At 33.9% G+C, this 22,653-nt stretch overlaps 1 protein-coding gene across 3 annotated transcripts in view; it reads left to right on the top strand.

Annotated features, from left to right (window-relative positions):
- DPYD (dihydropyrimidine dehydrogenase) overlaps positions 1-22,653 on the top strand; it is a 722,107-nt gene that overhangs the window by 196,709 nt on the left and 502,745 nt on the right. For all 3 annotated transcript variants that reach the window (XM_072968149.1, XM_072968150.1, XM_072968151.1), the window contains exons 6-7: positions 9,363-9,559; positions 18,550-18,631. In XM_072968149.1, the coding sequence (XP_072824250.1) occupies positions 9,363-9,559; positions 18,550-18,631 (279 nt within the window). The remainder of the gene's footprint in view (positions 1-9,362; positions 9,560-18,549; positions 18,632-22,653) is intronic.

A 22,653-nucleotide genomic window follows, 5' to 3' on the forward strand; every position in this document is an offset into this window, starting at 1 on the left:
TAAATCACAAATGTAACGTCATCTAGTTTAATCATAATAAAAATATGAAAATAGATAAACAAGGACCTATTGTAAAGCACAGGGCACTATATTCGATATCTTGTAATAACCTATGATGGAAAAGAATCTGAAAAAGAATGTATGTGTCATATATATATATATACATATATATATATATATCTCACTTTGCTGTACATCTGAAACTAATAGAACATTATAAATCAACTATACTTCAATAAAAAATTGTGAAAACAGTAAAAAAAATATGAACTACAATGTAAGAGTCATAATTTAGGAATCAGCTCTGTTGTCTATAAAATGAGCGATCATGCCTAACTCTGAAGATTCTGAGGGCTGGGGATGTAAATGGTAAGCCTTAGGAGAGTACCTTTTAAAGAGAAAGTGTTAATCCCAGAAGGTTATCATCAATGATTCATTCAGTCTTCACAATAAGTTGCTGAAGTAATTATTACCCTCTTAATTTTAGAGCTGACATTTAGAGAGGTGAAATCTTCTCCACGATAACATGTGTCATTTTTTAAAGATTTGGCTCAGGTGTTATCTTTCCTCCTTTCTGGGATAAGTTTCTTTCTCACCAGCTCCAGGAGCACCATGTGTTAAAATGAACCCTACACATGGACAGATTGCATTGTAATAGGTTTTCTGTATTTAAGACACACGCGCACTCTGTTACTCAGAGCACTGCTTACTGGAAGGGCTGTGTTTGTCTTACTCATTCTGGTGCCTGGTGCATAGAGGGCACGTAAAGCTATTTATCAAATTAAGGTGGAAATTGGATGGAATAGAATATTCTGATTTCAAATTATATAGTATTTTTATGCCACAAATGTCTCACAATAATATCTATTTTAATAATAAGAAAATAATGAAACATTTTTAAGAATTGGTAATGCATTAATAATTTTGATAACTGAAAATTTGCCATGGAATGGAGTTTTTTTTTTTTTTAATTTCTGATGTGTTTGAGACACAGCTCCCATTTTTGGCATCCCTTGTTTAATTGTTGTGGAGAAAACTGTCAGGTAGCCCAAGAATATTTCTTTTCAAAGAAAGAGTGCAGTGAATAGTATGTACTCAGTATTTCCTTTGACTTCTTTCACAAAAGGAAGCAAGTTACAAAGAAAATTACATAGAAGCGTCTCCTAGAAGGCATGTAATTTGAGGTAACTTACTTTTGGATGAACAAATAGCAATCTCACTCCATTCAAGCATTCAGAAGATAACCAGACTGTCATATTGTTAATTAAATAACTCAAAGAAACTGAAACCAGCAAAATGAAAACCAATGTATTATTTTTATTAAGGTTTCTCTTAGATCTATACTGATGAAATATTTCTTTAGAAATTATCAGAAATTGTGTTTTATTCTATAATAAAATTGAGTTAAATACTTGAAAAAATACATACCTCTTATGAGGTATACAGAGTACAACCATCCTTACACAATGTATCTTTCAACTAGTGGAGATATTCTGAAATTTTGAAGGATATTTAATTTGTCATGATTTTCCTGTAGTTTATGTTTGCTACTGTGTGATTCATAAGAAAAAATGGAGTAACTGAGGAAAAATTATAGCTACCAAACATTTGTGTTTATTTTTACTATGTACCATTTTAGAAAGTAAGAAAGATAAAAATGAGAAAAAGTTACCCTCAAATTAGAATTGGTAAATATCTTTGCATTTGCTGTCTTAGCCCTTTTTCATTTAGAGAGCACTATATAAATATTAGAAAATTATACTGTTTCTGTCTCCAGAATGAGAAGAGGCTTGGGGGAAAATCCCATGGCCCCTCTTTGTGTCTCAATCTTTCCATTTTTAAAATCAGGATAATCTCTCTCTTGCCTCAAAATAACGTGAGAAATTTGGACAAAATGTTAGTAAAGTCAATTTGGAGTGATGGAAAAAATGCACTTTCTGGATGAGCGAAAGTTCAGAAATCACAGGGGGATTATGCAAGGAAATCTATTTTAAATGCTCCTCGAGAAAAATAGTCCCTTGTAAATAATCTGTAAATAACCATTTTTTTGTATCACTGAAGAAGAATTGTGTTTCCTTGGTGACTGTTACTCATTTGTTGAAGCCTATCACTGGAGTTCAGGAATTCTGAAATTCATTAAAATCTTGCTGGATGCCTACTGTGTGGTACAATTCTAGTATGCCCTGGCATTACAGATGGGGGGGGGAACCGTCTGATTACTTCATAATCTACAGGGAAAATCAGCTTGTAAACTCTGCCATTAAGTGAAAAAAAAAAAAAAAGAAAGAAAGAAATGTAAAGCCTTTAGCAAAGTGCCTAGAAGACAGTCAGTACTCCGTTATTGGTAACTAAATACAATTTCAACAGCAGTAAACTTGTGATAAACCCCAGACTTGCTCTTTCAGGGCTATTTCAAGGCCTTCTTCGCTGTTTTCTATAACACAGTGCTTGTTATGTTGTAAGGCTCTATAAATATTTGTTATATACTACTAATAAAAGTAAAATAATCTTAAAATGCTCTACGTACTACAGCATGGTTAGGGAAGGGAACACCTTTCAAACTATATAAATATAAAATGTTTTGATGCATCACAAGATCGTAATGCAGCTGACTCCCAGAGTTTCTCAAGTTGCAGAATAGCATGGTAGGAAACCAGATGGTGTAGTGCCATGTGTCCCAAACACTTTGTTAACCATTGTTGGCTTGTAAATGTAATTTAATTTGTGAGTATGGCAACCAGCTCTTGTTGTTCATAGATTGACTATGATAAGTGTAATAGACTTTGGAAAGGTAAATTCATAGAATACTTTTCTTTCACTTATACATTTCCTATTGAAATGGTATGGGTTGAAATGATTTCCTACTGAAAATCACTGTAAAAATTTGACAGCGTCGGTGTTTAAGAGTTCAGGCTCTGAAGATAAAATAACCTTGAGATAAAATCCTTAGTATGGGAACTTGGCCATAATTTCATTATCTGGGAAGTAGAAATAATAATTGTACCCATAATAGGACTGTTGAAGATTAAGTGAGATCGTCTATACAGAGACTTAGAATAAAACCTGTTGTAGAATGTGCTTAGTGAATACTGACCTTCTTAGTACTGTGGGAGTATGCATGCAGGATACACTGGGTATACTTTCCATGCTTCTTCAGATACTTGAATTAGTGCTTTGTGATACTGATTAACCTGTTTGTTTCCTTTATTGTATTGTTTTTAGCAGTTGAATCTTGGACTTAGAAAAAAAATTACATCTTAGAAAATTAATCAATAGTCTGGCAACTAAAATTTGTTTAAAGGAAGGGAATCTTTCTCACCTGAAGAGCTTAGTTGTCTCGGATTAAGTTTTTGTTATGTTATGAAACAACAGGAAATATTCTTCAAGAACAACTATTAGGAAATACTCTTTGATATTGTAAATAAGGGGGTTTAATATAGCTTTTATGTATAATTTATTTGTAATTTTGTTGCATTTATTTGAAGACTAGTTTCAAAAAATGAAATGAAAAATCTGCTTTATTGCTATTTATTTTAAAAATTCTTAAATTTTATAGATTTGTTCTAATTTACTAAGATTTAGGACAGAATTCATGCTGTCTTGTCAATAGTATTAATTACCTTTTTTCATTTATACTGCGGATTGGTAGTGTAAGGAAAAATATCCCAATATTCTAAACACAGTGCAGTGTTTGCTTTATTAGAAATATTAATTTGCTTTTATAAAATGACACTTCTTTTGTATGCATACATGATTGATTTCATGTCTCACAGGTTTATAAAGTAATTAGATCTTATTAGATCTTATCAACCCCCCTCCACCTTCCCCCCACACATAAATACTTGTGGAGCTATTTGACTTCTTGGCCAAATTTTTTTTTCTTTAAACATTTTCTACAATCAGGCTACATTTATAGAAGCATACTCTGTACATATGAAATTATTCCCTAAGTATATTTCAGTTGAAAAGGAATTGAGTACCACTGTTTTAAAGGGATGGAGTATCACTTATTCTTTCAGATCTTGAGGAAGTTGGAAAGTGTAGCTGATACATCTCAAAATTCGGGATGGATGATGTAGCTATCTCAGAGATTAAAAAAATTAAATCAACCGTTACATATCGCCTAAGTTCAGTAGTGTGTTGAAACCATGTTGACTCAGTCCTTGGGATGCTGTTTAAATTTTCAAGAATTTTGTGAGCTGGCTGTTTTAAATACAACCACTATGAAAAATTAAATTATGTAAGTTTATAATCATATAAACCATATTAAAAACAAATGTAGCAAGTACTAAAAACTCATTACTTCATAATTATTTATTTAATTTTTACATTAACTATGCCCTTGAGTTTATTTTGCCTCGTATATCATAAGTTGTAAATTCTAATTTCTGAAACAGTGAGAACGTTCATAGTGCATTACCTACTAGCTACCTGTAGTGACTGAACACTTGAAATATGACTAGTGCTACTGAGGAACTAAATTTTAAATTTTATTTAATCATAACAGATTTAAATATAAATTTGAATAGTCACATGTGGCTAGTGGCTACCATGCTGGACAGTACAAGTTCAGATAAACTCTTGTCTCATGGAGTGTGAATACTAGCTGAATTGAGAAGGAACATTTACTATATGACCAGGCACTTTTCTTTTTTTTTTTTTACATTTTTTATTGATTCATAATCATTTTACAGTGTTGTGTCAAATTCCAGTGTTCAGCACAATTTTTCAGTCATTCATGGACATATACACACTCATTGTCACATTTTTTTCTCTGTGAGTTATCATAACATTTTGTGTATATTTCCCTGTGCTATACAGTGTAATCTTGTTTATCTTTTCTACAATTTTGAAATCCCAGTCTATCCCTTCCCACCCTCTACCCCCCCCCCCCCCCGTAACCACAAGTCTGTATTCTCTGTCCATGAGTCTATGGCACTTTTCTAAAGTGCTTTACATGTATTAACTCATTTAATGCTCACAGTAGTCTTATGAGATGAATATTATTAACTCCACTTTATAGTCTGAAGAGACTGAGGCATGGCGATGTTAAAGGACTTGTGCGATACCCTTTGTGATAAAGTTTACAAAATTGTATTCAAATAGTTACTTCATAAGGAAAAAATACCAAGGTTGATTCAACATACTATAAAACTAAGGGGGAAAATAATAAGTTACAATCGTAAGTTACAATATAACAGAACAAAACAGAGCAAAACAAAACAGGTGAAAGACTGTTAATCCATAGATTAATGTCTTGAGCAAGATAGTATACCGAGCATGTATTAAACAGCTCATGAGCCGTAGAACCTGGGGCTGCACGGCTCAGGGCTTAATCACTCACATCCCAGTGCACGTCCAGTGGTGCTGTGTGCTGAGAAGCACGCTTATTCCGTACTGAGAGCCTCCACCTCCGTGTTTGGCACTAGTGGGGATTTAGGAAACTTATTTTTTAGTTCAATATTTTAATTTTGACAGTTGTTTTAAAAGAACACTTAAAATCTTATTAAAAATAATTAAAATATATTTAAGTGAAAATTTATACATAATGTATATTATTGGATAACTGGTGCTTTATTTGTACAACACTGACTAGAATTTGTGTCAGATATGATTAGTGTCTCAAAACTAAACTGTCTCTCTTTTTTTTTAAACTAAACTATCTTTTATTTCTGAGTGAATGAAATAAGACAGACATTACACAAATCCGATTCTATTTGATTTTCACATATTAAAATTATAAACTTTTCAGCGTGTAAGAATCCTTAAGTAATCACATTTAATTATCTTTTGTTGTATATGTCAGCAATAAATGATTCTTTAAAAACTGTGTTTTATGCTTCTAAAGTTTATTAAACTGTAATGTTAATTTATAAATGCTAGTGAATTTCAACATGGGAAAGTTTTTAGTTATTCGTTTGCAAATCTAAGTACTCAACTGAATATAAAAGACATTGGCATTTATTTAATCCCTAAATGAAATTAGCTGTAGCTCTCCCTGATCATGTTAAATGCATGTTACAAATATTGATTGGTGAAAAGTACATGAAAATTTTGTGAAAATATACAGTAGATTTCAAATACATTTTATTAATGGTTCAGTAAAATAATGTATTAATTTAGAATTAAAATTTAGTTCCTTTTCATATTGTTTAGAAACGCATGAAAAGTAAAAACATGTATTCATTCAAAAAATAATATGAGAGAAAAATCTGTACTATTTAGATAGCAAAGGAAAGAGCAGCAATATATATCCATAATTTGTAAAACCCTAAATTGTGCTGGAAAAAAGAAATGGTAGTAACCAATTTGACTTAAACTTTTTATTAATTAACGTGTACACCTTCTATATAAAAATGCTAGAAATTCAAAGATAAATTCGAAGATGGTGTCTTCTCTTAAAGATCTGAGGCTCTAAGGGAAGAAACAGATAAGTAAGTCAGTAACATGTGATAAGTGTTAGGATAGAAATTAGAGAAATTAGGCCTTGTAATACTTGTTGCTCATACTTTCTTTAATTTTTAAATGGGATCATTCGGATGTTCCTTAAATATTTTGAATGGCAGACTTTATTCAGAGTAGTTGGTGCTGTATGTGGGAGGATTTCCAGAAAACACCAAGGTCTGTCTCCTCGATTCCTTACTCCCAAGAAAAACTGCCATCTGTTTTTTTCCTTTGCTTGAATTTCCACAAGAGAAAAAATCTACTGCTTTTGTCCTGTTAAATGCAAATAACCCTGTTAGGTAATCCATTAAATATTATAAATAATTTATCCTTAATATAAATTTATTCATATTCCATTTCTATTGATAGTCAAGTTTTGATCAAAACGGAATAGTGAGAACATGTTGGTCTATTTTTTCTACTTTAGTTCTGTCAATTTCTCCTTATAGATTTTGAGATTATAATTAGTTACCTATAGATTTAGGATTGTATAACCTTGCTGGTAGATCGACCTTCTTTAACTTCAGTAGTATGCCTTGCCTTAAAGTCTGGTGTCTGATATGGTGTACATGTACCAGCTTTCTTGTGATTAGTGTTTACATAATACAACTTTTTTAGCCTTCAATTTTATCCCTTTCTGTGTTCTTATGTTTAAGGTATGTGTCTTTTATAATTTTTGTCTTTTAATTAAAATTTTAATTTATTTACATTTAATGGAAAGACTCATATGTATGTGTTTATATTCACCATCTTACTGTTTCCTGGGTTTTTAGCCCTGCCCCTACCTCCTTGCAACTATTTTCATTAATCTTCTCTCATCTATTTCTTTTGTATTAATAAAGTATTTTCAATCCATCCCCCACCTCCAACAACTTGGCTAAATATCCTTTTCCTAGTCTTTTATTAGTATCATATATATGTGTCCTATATGTTAGTACTTTTACTACTTCCTAGATAATGCTGTGGTCCTTTGTGCTTTAACTCAAACTAACCTTGCTTGATTTATATAATGTGTATCAGTTTTAATTTGTCTTAAACTCCTCACGACATTATTACTTTCTACAGTCAATATTCATGTACAAGTGCCCACATATTTATACATTTCAGTGCTCTTTATTACCTCCTGCATTTCTGTGTTTCCATCCGGGACAAAACCTTCTTCCTAAAGAACGTTATTATTGTTCTTCAGGATTTATTTTACTGCTGCCAACAAATTCTCTCTGCAAATGTCTTTATTTCACCTTCGCATTTAAAGGATATTTGCCTTCAGAATAGAATTCGAGGTGGAAGCGTTGTATTATTTTTTTCCATTGCTCAAAAAATAGTTTCATTGTCTTCTGACTTCCATCACTCCTTTTGAGAGGAAAGCTGTCAGCCTTTTTAGGTGTTCGTTGGTAATACTGTCTTCAATCTTTGGTTGTTTTCAAGGCTTTGTTTTTCTTACTTTAGTTTACAGCAGTTTTACTGTGATGTGCATGAGTTACTTTATATTTAACTTAATTAAGGGTTTAGAACTTCTGGAATCTCTTTCTTGATGTCTCTCAGTTTGGAGAAGTTCTTATTCTGTTTCACTTCAGATACTGCTTTCGCCTCATTCTCTCTCTCCTTTCCTTTCAGGATTTCAGTTGTGCAGATTCTACATCTGTTTGTGTTGTCCTTTTTGTCTCATGTTCTTTTCTGTATTTTCCTTCCTGTTTGCTTTCCCAGATTCAGCCTAGAGAGAGAGTTTTTACTGACCCATCTTCAGTTTATGAGTCCTTTTTTGCTCACCTGCTCAAATTACTGTTAAGTACATTTGTTTAGTTTCTAATTTTAATTTTGAATTTTTTCCTTTGTAAAATTTCTTTTTTTTAAACAAATTCAAGTTTCCTGGTGAAGTTCACATTCTTACGTATTTTTTGGACATATTCATTATAATTATTCTAAAGTCCATCTTTGATAACCACATTTACTGGATTATATATGCGTTTCTTTCTGTTTTCTTAGTTATTGGCAGTTCTTAGTTCTTAGTTATTAAAAGACCTAGGCTTTAATTTCTTTAATTTAGATTCTTAGGCTTTTGTCCTATGCAGTGTAAGAATTAAGCTTTTCTGCACTTTCTTCTGCTTCTAGTTTCTGGCTTCTTCTATTCCCCCAAACCTGTGTTTCTCTGGTTCTAGAAGATTACCAGAAATCTCTCTTGCTGTCTCCTCTGAGCTGTGGTGCTCTTCAGGATTCATAGTTTTCCTCACTCCCTCAGGGCGAAAGTAACCCCTAAACTGTCATCTCGCTTCTCTGCTGTTCCCTTTTCTTTGCGATCTTGGCCCCTCTGGTCTGGCTTACTTCAGTAGCTCTCCAGTGTTTCTAACTGAAACTTCAAACGTTATCCATCAAAAGCTAATTCAACCAGAAGCAGATGTCAACAAATTATTTACTGAGTATCTATTATGTGCCAGGTTAGTGCTCACTGCTGGTCACACAATGATGTCATGTTTCTAAACAGATTTAGAACAAATAGTTAATAAGTTATATGTGTATATCTTCACATATGACATATTCTCTGACTCAGCAACTAATGTTCTACTGACTAACAGGGAAATGTGACACCAGATATAATGGTAAAATCCTGGGTTAGTAGCGTACGAAGCGAGCTCGGAGGAGGAGCACTGAACTTGGCCCAAAGCTGGGAGCAGGGAAAGTGAGTCAGGAATGCTTCCTCGAGGAGGTACGATTCCAGACAGGAATTTCAGAGATTGAGTTAGTCAAGCATAAGTTGGCATCGACTTGACCCAATGTAATTTCTAAGTAGCTATATTAATACTTAAAATGTACTGCTTATTTCTATTAAAAGCATGACTGGATTTGAAACATTAAAAATATGTTTGAAGATATAAAAGTTGGTTTAAAAATTGTAACCACTCCAATTGATTTCTTCTCAGGTATTCAAGGCAATGAATATCCCACAAATCAGGAATCCTTCTCTGCCACCCCCGGATGCGATGCCCGAAGCCTATTCTGCGAAGATCGCCCTTCTGGGCGCTGGGCCTGCGAGTATAAGCTGTGCTTCCTTCTTGGCCCGGTTAGGCTACTCCGACATCACCATATTCGAAAAGCAAGAATATACGGGTGGTTTAAGGTAATGTCGACTTTATTCATGTTCATAGCGTCAGAACTGATGGGGCAAAACAGTTACGAGTATTGTTGGTTTGTAACCATATAGGAACTTCCGGCTCGCAGGTGGTATTGTTAAATGTTCTTTTTCCAAATGCTCAAATTTTGATTTTATTATTCACTTTAAATTCACAGTTGGCTTTAAGCAATATTTATTTAAAATTTTATCTGTCTAGTCCTATGAATTTAAGAGAAATCTCAGCAAAATATTTTATGAAAGAGGAACCAATCATATGAAAACTTATTTCATCCCTGCAAATCTTTCTTTTAATGGAGATATATGTGAAAATTATGCAGGTTAGTGATGGGGAAACCTCCTTCCGCAGGATATTGGACAATTCATTTAGTCGTGTACGTGGACGTATGTCCTGCTCACATATTTTCAGTCTACAGTCTTTGAAGTTTTGCATTTTATTACAGTTATGTTAGAGTCTACTAAAAATGTTCCATTTCAATGTACGTTTATTTAGTATTTATCTTATAAATGCATTATTAGTATTTGCTATTAGTCAGCATCATTATTGTAAACCAGTATTCAGTCACATACTGAATAGTTTTTTATTCTCATGAAGATTCATACATTGAAATGGAAAATATATACTTTGTATCGGTGACTTTCAGATATTTACACCAAGCTTAAAAATTGGATGGAGTTTGCTTTATTTAAAATGAATGAAATTCTCTAGAATACACAATGGAGAAAAGGCAGTCCCTTCAACAAATGATATTAAGAAAGCTGGACAGCTACGTGTAAATCAGTGGAATTAGAACGTTCTCTCACACCCTATACAAAAATAAACTCAAAATAGTTTAAAGACCTAAACATAAGACGTGACACCATCCAACTCCTAGAAAGAAACATAGGTAGAACACTCGTTGACATAAAGCATAGCAACATTTTTTTTTGGATCCTAAAGCAAAGGAAACAAAATAAAAAATGAACAAGTAGGACCTAATTAAACCTTAAAGCTTTTGCACAGCAAAGGAAGCCATCAACAAAATGAAATGACAGCCCACAGAATGGGAGAAAACATTTGCAAACGACATGAATGACATGGGATTAATATCCAATATATACAAACAGCTCATACAACTGAATATCAAAAAAGAAACAACCCAATCAAAAAATGTGCGGATGATCTAAATAGACATTTCTCCAAAAAAGACATACAGATGGCCAAAAGGCACATGAAAAGATGCTCAGCATCACTAATTATTAGAGAAATGCAAATCAAAACTACAATGAGGTATCACCTCACACTGGTCAGAATGGCCATTATCAAAAAGTCTACAAGTATTAATTGCTGGAGAGGTTTTGGAGAAATAGGAACCCTCCTACACTGTTTGTAGGGATGTAAACTGGTGCAGCCACTACGGAAAACAGTATGGCAGGTCCTCAGAAAACAAAGATAGAGTTACCATATGATCCAGCAATCCCAGTCCTGGGCATATATCCAGAAAAGATGAAAACTTTAATTTGAAAAGATACACACATCCCAATGTTCATAGAAGCACTATTTACAATAGCCAAGAGATGGGCCGACTCAGGCACCCATCACCAGATGATTGGTTTAAGAAGAAAATATATATGTATATACACATACACACACAATGGAATATTACTCTACCATAAGAATGAAATATTGTCATTTGGAGCAACATGAATAGACCTAGAGAGTATCATATGAAGTGAAAAACAATCAGAGAGTAATATTATATGATATCACTTACATGTGGAATCTAAAAAATAATACAAATGAATCTATATACAAAACAGAAGCAGCCTCACAGACATAGGAGACAAATTCATGGTTACCAGAGGGGGAAGGGAATGAGGGAGGGATAAATTAGGAGTCTGGGATTAACAGATGTAAACTACTGTGCATAAAATAGATAAGCAACAAGGATTTGCTGTGTAGCACAGGGAACTATATTGAATGTCTTACAATAACCTATAATGGAAAATGATCTGAAAAAACATATGCAAAATAAATGAAACTCTATAGTGGACATATATTATGTTTAGGATCATAAGGAAATAAACTTTAAGTAGGGAGTGGATATCCCTTAAAACAACTGATGTAAAAATGAGAAAGAATCTAGGTGGTAAATTAATACTGTTACTCAACTTATTGTTATTTTCCCTAAATGTGTTACCTTACATCAGAAAATCATGGATTATAAAAATACAGCCATATGGCTTATCTGTTGCTATACTTAGCATTTAAGTTTTGACGGCTACTGAACTATTTTAAAGCAGCAAATTTGTCATATTTAATAATCACAGAGAAAAAATTTAATCAAGTTGTGACTAAAATTTGAGCTTAATCTTTTTTTACATCTTACGATACCTATAAATACGTATCAGTAAATATATAAATTTTAATATTGGTCCACTGGCAATATGGTAAACTCAAGGTAAGTTATCATTAATATAAAACTATATGACTATTTGACTGAATCATCAAGCAAAAATGTCACATAGTAAGAAGACCGTTTAGAGAGGATCTGAAGCATAAACTGAAGAATAAATAGACTTATTGCCAAGAATAATTATTTTTCTGTATTGATATTTCACCACTATGAGTTTTAAGGTATTTCATGTATTTTATAAAAATGTCTTTCCTAGAGAGTAAAATACCTAATACATTATTTTGCTGAAATTATTTAGACTTTCTTTTTTAATGGCATTTTACCACAGCTTTATTAATTAGGAAAAGCATAATCCATTAGCAACATACGTATAAACATTGTACATTTTTTTCAATTATACACATCAACGAGTATGTGGGCTAATTTAAAAAATATGAACTTAATTGTTGTGGAGCCTAGTAGAGTAGGAAACATCTTTTTACCCAGTAATTGCATTTTCACAAGAAGCCTAAGATGGAGAAGCCCTGTTTGTGAATTATTGTGTTGACAATTTTGGTAGAAGGTTATTATGGTCATTAGCATCTCTATTTTTTAACTCAAGTACAGGATGGGCATTCTAAATCATATAAATTGGCATTAAACTTGTGTTTTTATGTATTTGTTGAACCTATTTTAGTGGGACAGATTCCCCTGGGTTAATGACCAAGCATGTCTTTTTAAAATTGTTTTTGTTTTATTTTCTTTCCTTTGCCTTTGAATATTCCCAGTATCCAGGGACAATACTAGTGTTTAATCAGTCTCTTTTGGACCGCCCCATGGTAGAGGCATTATGTGTCACTGTTACAGGATTATAAAGACTGGCACTGGAACGTAGGCAGCATTACAACCACAACACTTTTCTGTTAATTTATTTTCTCTTACAGATGCCTCTCATTCTCTTGTATCTTCAAAGTGGCTACAAAAGATTAAATTAGCTGTGTATTTGAAATCAATTGCTTAAAGAGGTGATGTCAAGTTTTATCTTTCTTTTTCCTTTGCATCCAAACAGTTGCTTTTAAACCTGGTGAATAAGTATCAGAACCACTTTTTAAAAACATCACTAGAGTTGGTGAAAGATATCCAGGACTTAATCCCTGTTGTATTGAACACAATCAATTGATTGTTTCTGATGTTGCAACGAATTTATAAAACACTCAGTAGCCTTGCTTTCTTTCAACTGTGGCTTCTTTTTTCAAGATACGAGTTTAAAAAAGTTAAAAGACTTGATATTATAATAAAGGTATATCAAGATGCTGTTAAGAGACTCTAAGTGTGCATGTATATATACATATACTTTCTGATTTTTTGATTCCCTATGCAATTAATACATGTGAATGATGACTTTTTATTAGATAGGGCAGTTAGAACAATGATGGCCTTTGCTTTAGCTGTTTCAGACGTTATGTTTTCACTGTGTCTATTGTATTTCATGTTGATTGACAATAAAGAAATGGGGTTTAGATGAAGTAGTTGTAGTAATAGGAAATATTTTCCGAACATGTGTGATGCAACACACATTGAAAGTGTGGTACCTATGTCATGATAAACGAAAGTAAAGCTCTATCAAAGTATGAGAACTGTGCTTTAGAAAGAGTGAAAGGGGGTTGTTACTGGTTAATTCCATTTAGATGAAAGAAACATGAATGTACAAGAGAAATTTTTTTTTTTTAGATTATCTGGGCAACCCACTGACTGTACTAAAGGATTTATGGCCACATGGAAAATTTCTTCCAAAACTATAGATTGTTAAAAGGGCACTATATAAAGCATAAAACTTTGTTTTTATAAGCACGATAAATTTGGGAAGTAAACACTCCAATTAAATTCAATCTTCCATCATTTTACCCCTTTTCTCACCATGCAGTCTTGAGGGTCATCTCATTTATTTTCATGGTTTCAATTCTCACCTACATGCAAATTATTTAAAAATCTATGTCTGCCCTGGTCATACATTCAAATTCTGGACATCTCTCCTAAACCTCGCCATACCAATATTGCTCCTCTTCTTGAGTTTGCTGTCCCGGTGATGGCATCACCAGAACACACAGAGTCATCTGCATTACTCTTCTCTATCCTGGCAATTGTATTCTGTGACTATAAAAAATATCCTCTTACCCTTCCCTCTTTGATGTTCTTAAAATCTCACTTCCTGTACCACTGCAGTAACCTCCAAGTGGATCTCTTTGCTTCCTGTTTTGCCTTTTTCAAATTCATTCTTCTTGTAGTTCCAAAATCTGATTATATTACATTTCTACTTGAAAACTCTCAATAAATCTCAATAACCTAAAAGATAAAGGATCTATCGTGGCACAGAAAGCCCTCCATAACCTGATGTTTACTGATCATTTTCCTCCCCTCCCTCTTTCTCTCCTTCCTTCTTTCCTTCCTTCCTTCCTTCCTTCCTTCCTTCCTTCCTTCCTTCCTTCCTACCTTCCTTCCTCCCTTCCTTCCTTCCTTCTTTCCTTATTTATTTATCTCCTACTACATGCTGGTCATTATCTCAGGCACTAGAGCTACAAAAGTGAATAAAACAAAGTACCTATTCTCATGGGGCTCATATTCTAGTGATGAGGTGGCAGACATTAAAGCAAAAATAAACCAAATATGGACTGTGTCAGGTGTTTGTAAATGCATGAGGAGGGTTTAAAAATGGCAGTTTAGTGCTGTAACTAAAGCACTTGACACCTGGAGTAAGTAATTTTTAAGACATGTTTATTCTCTTGTCTGTACAGTAAAATAATTTTCAGTTAGAATCTTGTAATGCTCAGTCATTATAATTTTTATTCACTCTAATAAAATCAAATATTAGCAACTAAAGTGAAAAATTAGTATCAGAGGTATAGCTCACACTGTTTCGCTATCTAAAATTTTAAATACAAATTAAAGACTTCTTGTGCTCCACAAAAGGACGAAATTTAAGTAGATTCACGTTGCTTCATGTGTTGTCATTTTATCAATGACAAATCGGCTGTTTAAACATTGGAATATGTGATCCTGCAGGGGTGGGGACACACTGCCCTCAGGCCACTGGGATGCGGGATGCTTGCAGCTGTATTAGCATGTGCCGGGGACCCCTGTTCCACTGGGGTTCTGCGTATTAACGTCCCTGTAGAACTTAATGGTTTTTAAAGAATGGGTACTAAAAAGGGATCATTGAAAGCTTACACCTATATTACTGACTCTATAGAACTGTAGCAATATTTAGAATTGAGATTTACCAAAGAGTTTTTAGAATATTATTGACATTGTTTAGAGTTACCAGCTCAGGATGATGATACAAAACGGGCTTATTTTTTGTCAGTTTTATAACTCTTTAAATGGTCTAAAAGCAACATACCTTTTTATGTTGTACCTGTGCCTGGACTTGGTGTGATGCTGGTAAAGGAACAGAGTATAAAGTCTGGGGCTTGAGCAGCTCATACATCTGAGGGCATATGTTAGGGTGGGGGGACCAATGTTCAGTCTGGGGCATGATAAATTTGAGATACCTATTAAATGTCCAAGTGAATGTGAAGGTCTGGAATTCAGGTCTGAGGATAAATATTGGGCACCATCACATACAGATGGCATTTAAAGCTCTGAGATAAGGTGAGAGTCACCTGGTATCCAGGGCGGTAGGGTTCCTGCTAAAGTCTGCTGACATCCCTCTGCTCCATTCCCCATCCCCTGAGCACAGCATGCACATTTTTTTCCTGCTTTCCCCTTCTGTTCCTCCTCCTTATCCTTTTCCCCATCTTGAGGTGTGTCTTCTTCATTTATCTGAAAATGATCCTTTGTCACATTTCACTTACGTGGTTCTCTCATCCCACAATGCACTTTTCCTCCTTTGAAACGCTCTTGTTCACTTTCAATGTTTTGTACTTGCCACACTGTACTGTGATTGCATGCGTGTGCTATCACCCATCTGTCTGCTGACCTCATCCATTGGTGAATATAAATATGTCACATTTCACATTTATAGCAATCAATAATCACCTCCCTGTCCCCTGCCTACTTGATTAGGATCAAGTCTAACACTTTTTAGTATCTCACATCACTCTCATTTCCTATTAGGAGATGCTTGGAGATGTGAGCCTCACACATTTATTCATAACACACGTGCTAGGGTGAGCGTTGGTTACGATGCTTTGGGGGCAGCACGTGGTTCTGAGCAGAGCTGCTGAAGCTCCTGGCGTTCCGTTTGCTCTGATGGCCATTTTAGTTTTCAGAGTTAAACAGAATTTCTCCTTGCTCAGATTTCTTCTTGCTAGGTTCAGTATGGTCTCCTTTCTTTCTGGTCAACAGAAAAATTATTCCTACTTTATTAACCTGCTCTGTCAGAGCTATTTCTGAAATTAGAACCATTAGCCTGAACTAGGATAGCTTTTCTTTCTTTTATGTTGTACACTTCTACTCAGATCCCATAAAAGTCCCATGTCAGAGAAAGGTGCTGAGCCTCACAGTGTGTTCGTATGTATTTAGAGCCTCACCTTGCTGTGGTTGGTTTAGTTAGCTAGAATTTTTGCTTTCCTGTCCAGCCTTTTGAGGACCTTCATCAGACTCCAACGTTACTCCATTTTCAGCCTCTTCCACAGGCCCCCAGGTCTGTCAAGACTAGGTGTCTGTGCCTATGCATGATCCATAATATTTGAAAGTTTCTCTGCTTGGTCTTGGGAGGTACAGGGAGAAAAAAAAATACCCTCTTTCCTCTTAGGTCAGTAGCTGGGCTTGTGAAATAAACTAACACAAGACAGATTAAGGAGAAAAACAGCGTTTATTAGCACAGGTATTGTTCATACACATGGGAGACCCCGGTGATGAGTCACTCAGAGAATGGGGATCAGAAATGAGGTTTATATAGCATCTTAACAAAGAACAATACATATGCCGAGAAGTGACAGGACAGTGGAAGAGGGGTTTGTCCTTTTAGGAGCGGCAAACTATGAAAAGGTAAATATGGGCGGAAACTAATGAAATGTAAGGGTTATTTAGTAAGGTTTGTAAGGCAGATTCCTCTTAGTGCCCATCACTGGGCTGACAGGATCTAGAATTGTCTCCTGGTGTTTTGTCCTAAGAGTTTTGCCCTTCTTGGTATGGGAAAGGGAGACATACCTTTGCAAATTTACATACTGCTTTTTGGCAAAAAAAAACAGAGGAGTAAAGAGCTTTTCTTGTATGTTTCTTCTCAATCGTCTTCAGCTCAAAATAATCCTGTTCCAAAGTGGTGTGTCTTTGAGGGTCAGATCCTGCTACTCTACAAAGGCAGAGCCCTCCGTGGTGCCTGGAGCGTTATGATGACCTCTGAGGTGGTGTGGGTGTCCGCAGACCAGCTTAGGAGGTTCTCATCTCTGACCTCACCCCTAAATCATTCTTATGTGTAATCTTATGCCCTAAGTAGATGAAAATCTCCTTTAATATAAGGCCGTGATTCGATACTGTTCAGTACTTTGCATTTTCTGTAGCACTGAGCGTGGTGCCTTGTTGATTGATGTATGGAAATAAATTGAATAATCAAGTTCTTAAGTCACCAAATAATGAAAATACTACAGATACACTTTGAAAGACCTTGCACTGAATGATCCAGAAAGTTCATCTTCAACAGTTATTTAGTTTACAAATCAGTCTCTCCGATGCTTGGATGTATCTCCTTCATTACACGTGCTACATTCTTTTCTAATGACCTGCTTATGTATCTTTACTCACAAGAACGAGAGCTTATTAAAAGTGGGAATTTGGCCAAATTCACCATCAATCACTGCAGCTAGCACTGTGCCTGGGCATTTGTAAATGCTTATTGAAGAAACAGTTCAATGAATACATGAATTGCTGTATATTCATGAATGTATGTACCCTTTTTTATTGCTATAAGGTATTGAAAAGTTATTTGAGCTTAGGTGTGAATAGTCTAAACTACCAACAGTTGAAATGGTTGTATTTTAAGACTCATGTATTTTTTTAAGTGCAAACAATGAGCACTGATATCAAATAGGATTACTTTTTAATGACTGTATCCTTTTGGGACTCTTACTGCTTTCCTAAAAGATTGTTTTACTATAAACATGAAAAAAACGTATCCTGTAATATCCTAAACAGCATGCTAATACAAAATTACAGATTTGAATTTGAACAAAGTAGACTTATAGTTATAGAACATATATGTATGTAGGTATATATAGATGTATATATGATATAAAACATTTTACACTTTCAAGTAATTTTTTTAAGATTTTATTTTCTTAGAAATTTATAAAAAATATTAGTAAATAAGTCAACTAAATACTGTGGTAGACTTAAAAGTATCGAAACTGCTTTGGACTAATCGTCTATTTATTATTTGTTTTTCTTCGTTTGTACTTACTCATTTTCACATCAGTTCCTTCTGTTTCTAGGTAACCCACATCATATTTTGTCAATGAGGATGTCCTCACACTCATGTTATGTGATATGACAATACTCTTAGAAGAGATAGTCATTTCTTTAATACTGATCAATAAAGACATGTTGCAGTTTTAAAACTAGTGATTTTTCCACAAATAATGCTTCCTTTTTTTTTTTTTTCTCCAGTACTTCTGAAATCCCTCAGTTCCGGCTGCCGTATGATGTAGTGAATTTTGAGATTGAGCTTATGAAGGACCTTGGTGTAAAGGTAAGTGAAAAACAGAATGCTTAACATGTTTATTGCTCCAAAAGAAAGAAGTATGCTCTACACTAAAGATTAGCAGCAAAATGTCACACACTTTAGGAAAGAACAATTAAAAGCTACACCAGGCAGAAGCAGAAAGATGCTTCTCCTTGCTTAGGGCATTTGTCTGTCTGCTGTCTGAATGCCACTAGCCTGGAAAAGGGCAATCAATAGTTCTCATCTGGCACGCCTGCATGTGATTAATTGTCTGTAAGAAACAAATTCCTAAATTGCTTTAGGGGTTCAGTGCAGCTAATAGAAGGATTTGGTTTCTTTAATCATGTTTTTTCCATGCAACTTGTGTGCACTCTGAAACATTTGTATTTCACAATTTGGAACATAATTTCTTACAGAGGTTTATTTTATTATATGCATAATGTCCAAGTATTAATGTGCTAATTCTTTCTCCACATAAACAGTAAATCAGCAAGGTAGAAAGCAACAGCTTTGTATCTGTGTAATGTGAAATAAATATTGTGTTGTTCTTGTAAACATGGTCAAAAATTAATACATTTTATTTTTAGAATATAGTTTTAGATAGTCCGGTTCTTTTGTATAATTTAAAAATATCATACTCTGCGCTTCACTTGAACATATTGCTCATTTTGTTTCAAAAATTACCTTTCCATAGTAGATAAAAATAATAGATCAACAAAGTACTATGATTTATGTAATACATTATTTTAAGTACACATAGAAGTTCTTTTGAAAAACGATTAAAAAACTACTCATGGCTCTTGGGTTTAGAAATAAAAATTAAAATAATCAATAAAAGGGAAGCACTCAGAACAATATTTTTTTGCTTTTACATCTGTAATTACATTTTATCTGGCAGTGGTTGGGTGATGGAACATTTACACAAAATCCCTAAACAAAAAATCTTATAGCAAGTACTCATACTACATGTACAAAAATTTATGAAAATTCAGCATTCGGAAAAAATGTTCAAGATAGATTTAAGGGTGATTATTTGCTTTATAAAAATATATTCTGAGAACATTTTGAATATATTTTTATAAAGCAAATAATGTTCTCCTAGAACAGTCTACTCAAGCAATAGAAATAAGAGCAAGAATAAACAAATGGGACCTAATGAAACTTACAAGCTTCTGCACAGCAAAGGAAACCAGAAGTAAAAAAAAAAAAAAAAAACAGCCTACGGAATGGGAGAAAATTTTTGCAAATGAAACCGACAAAGGCTTCATCTCCAGAATATATAAGCAGCTCATATGACTTAATAAGAAAAAAAAAAACCCAATCCAAAAATGGGCAGAAGACCTAAACAAGCAATTCTCCAAGGAAGACATACAAATGATCAAAAAGCACATGAAAAAATGCTCAATATCACTAATTATCAGAGAAATGCAAATCAAAACTACAGTGAAGTATCATCTCACACCAGTCAGAATGGCCATCATTCAAAAGTCCACAAATGACAAATGCTGGAGAGGCTGTGGAGAAAGGGGAACCCTCCCACACTGCTGGTGGGAATGCAATTTGGTGCAGCCACTGTGGAAAACAGTATTGAGATTCCTCAAAAGACTAGGAATAGACTTACCATATGACCCAGGAATCCTGCTCCTGGGCATATATCCAGAAAGAACCCTACTTCAGGATGACACCTGCACCCCAATGTTCATAGGAGCACTATTTACAATAGCCAAGACATGATAGCATAAATGTCTATCAACAGATGACTGGATAAAGAAGATGTGGTATATTTATACAGTGGAATACTACTCATCCTTAAAAACCAACAACATAACACCATTTGCAGCAACATGGTTGTTCCTGGAGAATGTCATTCTAAGTGAAGTAAGCCAGAAGGAGAAAGAAAAATACCATATGAGATCGCTCATATATGGAATCTAAAACAAACAAACAAACAAACACAAACAAAACATAAATACAAAACAGAAACAGACTCATAGACATAGAATACAGACTTGTGGTTGCCAAGGGGGTGGGGGGTGGGAAGGGATAGACTGGGATTTCAAAATGTAGAACAGATAAAAAAGATTGTATTATATAGCACAGGGAAATATATACAAGATCTTATGGTAGCTCACAGAGAAAAAAATGTGACAATGAATATATATATGTTCATGTATAACTGGAAAATTGTGCTCTACACTGGGATTTGACACAACATTGTAAAATTATTAATCAATAAAAATGTTTATATATATATATATATATATATTCTGAAAAGTTCCTTAAGTATCTTTTATTTTGAGTACAAGTTCTTGCCTAAATCTCATTAAATAAGGAAATGATTATTGAAACTTCAAAGTAATGTAGTAGGTGATGCTTCCAACTGACGATGAATCAGAAATTGAAGACACTTCTAAATTCATCTTATAAGCAATTGCAACATTACATTCAATTCTTACAGTACAAGGTATATTGCATAAATCAGAGTATACCCATTGCTCTTATAAGGAAACTCATCAAGACATAATAGAGGTCGATGAACTGAGTGCTAGAAAATGTACATTTCACCTCTAATCATGCTTTCTAATTTTATAGTCAGATAACCTTGACAGTCAGTTAGTGTGCCTAGCCTTGGTCAATATTTGTTCAAAGGTAAAAGTATGCCACTACCATTTGTGTAAAGTATAAACATACCTGCTTACATCTGCTTAGAATAGCTCTGGAAATATCTAAGAATCTGATTGTATAAGTTGCCTTTGGGAAGGTGTAGGAAGGGGTTTATCACCATTATGCACATTTGAATTTTAAACCTTATGAATTTATTATGTTATCAAGAAAAAAATAGAACCTAGGTTAAGGAGAAGGTTAATACTGTCTTGTCCATCCCTCAGGTTGTTTTAAAAATGTGAAGGAAATCAAGTATTCAAACTTGCTTTGTAAATGATACATTCTGTAGACAATTTTGAGAGAGACAGCAATGAGACTCTTCTTCAGCTTTGAGGGTTTGCATCCACTGATGAAGTACCTGCATCTTTTATGATATACTAACTTTATTCTTGAATGGATATTTTTTAAGTGTTCTACACTTGTTACTACCTTTCCCTCACCGCTAGATTCTTCTTGTAACCTGCGTTCTGTTTTTACCTCTCAACTAACATTATATAAAGTCAACAATAATTTCCTAACAATGAAATGAGTTTTTCCCTGGGTTCACACTGCTGGCTTCTGTGCAGTGTGTGATGTATTCTATGCATATCTGTATAGCTTTCATGATCTAGCATTCTCTTGGTTATTATCTGATTTTTTTTCCTTTTTTTCTCTTTCTAATAGGTTTATTTCATTTATTCAATAAATAATTATTGAGGATTTACTACTGCCAAGTAGTTTGCTAAAGACTAGTCTAGAACCATCTTTTGAACTCCAGTCCTATATTAAATAGTTTAGTGGGCACATCTATTATCCAAATAACATCATGCTCATCATATCCAGACTTCGTTTAATTCTCTTCCTTCCCAACTATGTTCTTCAGCTAAATTTCTTGTTGAATAACTTCAGTTTATTTTGTATCTAATAACTTGACAGATTAGTTCTTATTAATTCTAAAATGAATTTTTTCCAGTCAAATATTGTGTCACAAGAAACCTATTTGTACAGTATGTAGTACATACATTTTTTCTTCCACTATTTTGTTGTCTGGAATCTCTAGTAGCCATAAAAGCAGTAATACCTGACACCTTTTCAGATCTATGAAATAGCAGTTTTAATCATATTGAATGAATGTTTTCTTTTTTTAGACTTAGAATTCTAAAATCTTCTGTAGTCAACTTCCGTTTTTATAAAAAAGAGGTGTTAAATTTTTAATTGCCCTTTTCAAAAATTAGGTTCAGTTAACTCCGTTAATGCATTGAATTATACTAATGTTTGCATTTCTGGAATGTATACAGTTTGCATCATGTTTTATTATATCTGTACATCTAGAACTAGCTATGTTTTCTGAGTCTTCTACAAAATTCTCTTTTGCATTCACTTACTTATGTGCTGACTATTGAAAC

Source organism: Vicugna pacos, chromosome 9, assembly GCF_048564905.1.
Source record: "Vicugna pacos chromosome 9, VicPac4, whole genome shotgun sequence".
Taxonomy (NCBI): domain Eukaryota; kingdom Metazoa; phylum Chordata; class Mammalia; order Artiodactyla; family Camelidae; genus Vicugna; species Vicugna pacos.